Source organism: Mus pahari, chromosome 3 (assembly GCF_900095145.1).
Source record: "Mus pahari chromosome 3, PAHARI_EIJ_v1.1, whole genome shotgun sequence".
Lineage (NCBI taxonomy): Eukaryota > Metazoa > Chordata > Mammalia > Rodentia > Muridae > Mus > Mus pahari.
Window position 1 is genome coordinate 106,005,533 of NC_034592.1, and position 4,591 is coordinate 106,010,123.

Genomic DNA, 4,591 nt, shown 5'->3' on the forward strand with positions numbered 1-4,591 from the left:
TTTGAGACTGTCCACAGAAGGAAACCCATGTCTGATACTGTAAACCTGGTCAAGAGGCTATAGTTGGGAAGTGCACAGGCCCCAGGGGTGAGCCTACTACAATAGCTATGCAAGATAGATAACATCACTGCCCTTTAAATCCAAATCTCTACAGACTAGTGCAGCACTCAGGCCGCAGCACCACAGCAGGGTTAGTTATGCAAAGACTAAATTGTCATTTGAGGATTCATCCACAGACATCTATACCATAACCAACCCTGCAAGTTCAAAGGTCATCATGGGGAAGGGGTTGTAAGAACCGGAGGTGGTGGGGGACCAGAACTAAACAGTGTCATCTGACGACAGGACGGCTATACCCGTGAATTCGTGACAGCTGGATGCAGCAGGAGCTGAGGAAAAGCGAACTAATTCAAGTTTAGCATGGGGAAGGAGTTCACAAACTCTGACCCTTAGCTGAGGCACCATGGACAGTTGGTGGCTTTTCCAGAGGGAGAATCGTTTTTTTTTTTTTTTGTTTTTTTTTTTTTTAAAGAATGTGGCCCTCAGCAGGTGACCATGCTCCAATGTGAGACCCCCACACCCCAGATTATGTGGAAAGCACAAACTGGCCTCAATGGGTTATTTAAAACAAGCAAACTAAAAACTGTTTAGTTGAGAGGGTTGGGTGGTAGCTGTGGATCTGGGAGGAGTCAGAGGAAGAGTGGAGGTATGGTCAAAACCCTTGAATGGAATTCTCAAAGAATTATAAAATAATCTTTTTTAAAGGTGTTCTCTTTTTGCACAGTGTGGTTGTACACATCTACGGTCCCAATACCAGATCAGCAGAATAGGATGATCTTAAGTTTGAAGCCAGCCTGGGCTATGTTGTAGTAAGAGGTTGACTACCCTCCTCACCCCCAGCAGAAAAGTTTTATAACTGAGGAGGAGGTTTTGTACTGGAAATTAACCCAGGTCACAGGATCATCCAACTTTTTGGCATTGTGACATAATATCATCATCTGTAAATGAGCTGGGCATACTGTGGCCCATAGGCCCAGGAGCCATAGGCTGAACATTCTAGCACATGCTAGGCTAGGGGTTTCCCACTGAGATATAACTTCAGTCCTTCAATGTGTTTTTAAATAACTTAAATCAGGCTTGTTTTCACTTAAAGAGAAGGGTACACTGAGAGATCTGGTGTTAGGAGCCAGACTTCTGTTCTGATTTCATCTCTACTACTCACCAGCTGCATGTCTTGAACATTTCTGCATCTAGCAAGGTATTCTATCCCCATTCAAGGAATCATTCTCAGTGTCTGGCATACAGCCACTAGCCTAGTGGAATTACTTCCAAAGAAAACTGTGAGCCAAAATTGCTGAGTTAGGGGAGACCCAAAGCAGATGCCAACACTTGGAATCTGCAGGAAAAATAGGCACCTGGAATCTTCTGCAGTTGAATTTTGGTTTGTTTCCCTTAAAAGAAGGAGGAGGAGGAGGAGGAGGAGGAGGAGGAGGAGGAAAGGAAGGAAGGAAGGAAGGAAGGAAGGAAGGAAGGAAATCCGGACACTGTTGGAATTAATCTGAACTTTACCATTTACTTTTAAATAGTCTCCATATGTGCAACATGTCACGATTTGGAACTTTTATGTGGTTGATTTTGTTCAAATTTACCCCACTCTTCATCTGGCAGTCTACTGGTACTGGGGTGAAGGTGGCAGCCAGCGCTGGAGCCCCTGCCCTCCCTTATCCATCTCTCCACCCCTCCTTTTTAAAGGAGTTGGCTGTCTTTCACTCAGATCTTGGCTAACACACCGGAACCTGAACCTCCCAGACATTTGGAGGTGCAGGACCAGGACGGAAAGTGATGGTCGACCGCAGGTAAGGACCGCGGTCAGCGGCCGCGCTGCGCTATTGTCCTGCAGGCGGCGCACATGAGTTGACTCAGTGCGACGGGGTCGGATCGGTCCCCGCGTGACCAGGACGCGCGGCCCTCCCCGAACGGTTGGCTGCATATAAGGCCCGCTCGTTTCTGGGCGTTAACATCTGGCCGCAGCCGCCCTAGGTGCGTCTCCTTTCTGAAAAGTTCTGTGGAGCAGGCGGTTGCCGGGCCTTCCTTCTGCGACTGTTGGACGGCTGGGCGCCAGGGTCCGGAGGGAGATGTTTTTGACCAGTATCTTGGATTTTTCCTTCTTCTAGATTTGGAATTCTACACTAAAGTCATCATGGGCGTTTTCCAGATATTGATGAAGAATAAGGAAGTAAGTTTCTAATCTTAACTTCTTACTTCTTAACTTCTGAGAGTTTTCCTTTTAAAAAAAGAGGGGAAAGATGATGGAGATTTTGAATTTGTTATATTTCAGAGTTTCTTACTGAGTTTATCCCCCACCTGTTCTCTCTCAGCTCATTCCTTTGGCGTTTTTTATAAGTGTGGCCGCCACTGGAGCCTCATCTTTCGCTTTGTATGCTTTGAAAAAAACCGACGTGGTGTAAGTACTAACGCCTTCTGGGTAGGACTGTCTGGGAGGGCTTTTCTCTGACCCGGAGATTCTGGAACACAAGCTGTCAGCGTCTGGGTTTTTCCTACTGAACAAGAGCATCTAAACATGGACTGAAAACAGTTCTGGTAACAGAAAGAAATGTAACCAATTCTGGTTACATTTGTTTCTTGTGTCTGACCCCTCCACTCCCCTGCAATGAATTAGATTGGATTTCTTTTTAAATTTAACCTTTGAAATTGAAGTACTTAAAACATTTAGGGGTACATACCATCAAACATAATCATTTAAGTTTCAAGTATTTCAACTTTTCTTCCCCCGGTGTGGTAGAACTGGAACATACCGCTATCTGCAGGAAGTCTAGTCTCAGCTTTGGAAAAAGGACAGTAAAAAGCCTTATTTCCTGGGATGCAGGAAAAGATGGCTCTGAAACTGACTATGTCTGGTCCAGGGTCAGAGAGGGCAGTGACTCTAACACACGTAGAGGTTGGAACCTGGAGCTAATGCCTACACAGTTCAAGCCTACCCTCTGCCCCATCCCTCCTAGGAGGGATCCCCAGGAGGCTCTGCCTCTCCCTCCTCAGCCTGCCACTTATATACCTATCGCTGCCTGTTTGCGGGAGCAGTTTCCAATCTTATCAAATAAAGCAAATAGACCTCTTACCCTGCCCAAGAGGAAGAGATCCTTAACGCTTGAAACAAACCCTGAATTTTCAGTGGACGCTTATTTAACTTCAGCTGTTTCTAAAGTTTAGCTGGTGACTATAGTGTAGTTTCAGTGTAAAGACAGAGTCTGTCTCCAGAAAGTTTATAGATCCAATAGTTCTTCTGGGTTTATGTAAACAAATTTACCTTCATTTAATCTTCTTTTTCTTTTAGTATTGATCGAAAAAGAAACCCAGAACCTTGGGAATTGGTGGATCCTACTCAACCCCAAAAGGTATTGCTGAACTACAGTACATGATTGTGTCCAGCCTAAACCTTTTTTTTTTTTTAAAGAGCAAAGCAGACTGCATGTATTCCTTGCACTTACAAAGTGACATTCAGAGTCCTTTGAACAGTGGTCTAGAGACCTGATTCAAGTCCTTGCTCTGTTCTGCACAGAGGACTATGGACAGTTTGGCTTCTCTGAACCTGTGAAATGAGTATGACAATAAAACTTGCCCTTAGAGCTAAAAGCATTAAAATACAGAGCCTGTTAGCATAGTGCCCTGCCCCTATATTAAACACCTAGGTATAAACCTTTATATTATTAAAATTATATTATGTTGTTTCCTTATTACTTATCTAAGTTAATATAAGATGTGCTGAACAATAGGAGTTCCTAAAAATGGGAGTGGATTCGTTCCCAGTGGAATTAGCTACACTGTTCCAAAGGTTTTATTTTTAAGCATTTATTTTTAATTATTTGTTGGGGCCTGGAAGTCATGCCTATACCATGGCTTGTGTATGGAGTTCTTCTCTCCCACCACATGAATCCTGGAAATCAAAGTCACATAGTCAGCCTCGGTGACAGACACATTCACCCACTGTGCCATCTCACCATCTCCCTGGCCTAGGTTTTAGTTTTTGTAACTTTAGATATTCTGAAGTGCTAGAAGCACGGGTCAGAATGAACACCAGTTAGGATGCTTAGCAAAGACTACAAAAAGCAAAACTCATTTAAGTCAAGAGAGGCATTGGGATCTTTGTAACTTTGTGTCTCTGTCTCCCAGGGTCTGGGATGAGATAACACTGATGAGGGCAAATGCAAGGATGTTTGACTGAGAACTGACTGCGGTTTATACCTTCAGGAAGCAATTGCAGTGAGGAAGTTTTAAGAGACTACTGCCTGCCTTGCCCTGTGTTTTGATCATTGTACATCCATGTACAAGGAACGAATGTGCCTCTTGAATTTAAATGCTATCTTAGCAAATTAATAATCTTGAAACTTCTAATGAAAGCAAGACAGGTGTATGACCGCTCTCCCTGGTCCTGAGACACCTAGAGACTCAGGGGTTTTGAGGGACAGACTGGTAGAAACAGGCCCAGTCTGCTATTCTGTGCTTGTTTCAGAGATGAGGAGAGGGCTGTGTGTGTGTGTGTGTGTGTGTGTGTGTGTGTGTGTGTGTGTGTGTG

The 4,591-nt window shown here is 44.3% G+C and overlaps 1 protein-coding gene across 2 annotated transcripts in view; it reads left to right on the plus strand.

The window, feature by feature from the left end:
• The first annotated feature begins 1,988 nt into the window (after positions 1-1,988).
• C3H15orf48 (chromosome 3 C15orf48 homolog) overlaps positions 1,989-4,591 on the plus strand; it is a 3,190-nt gene continuing 587 nt past the window's right edge. The window contains exons 1-4 of one of the 2 annotated variants that reach the window (XM_021195004.1): positions 1,989-2,040; positions 2,175-2,236; positions 2,379-2,464; positions 3,353-3,413. In XM_021195004.1, the coding sequence (XP_021050663.1) occupies positions 2,201-2,236; positions 2,379-2,464; positions 3,353-3,413 (183 nt within the window). In that variant the 5' untranslated portion in view covers positions 1,989-2,040; positions 2,175-2,200. Of the gene's footprint in view, positions 2,237-2,378; positions 2,465-3,352; positions 3,414-4,591 lie in introns of both variants that reach the window. The other variant, XM_021195005.1, reaches the window with a different exon arrangement.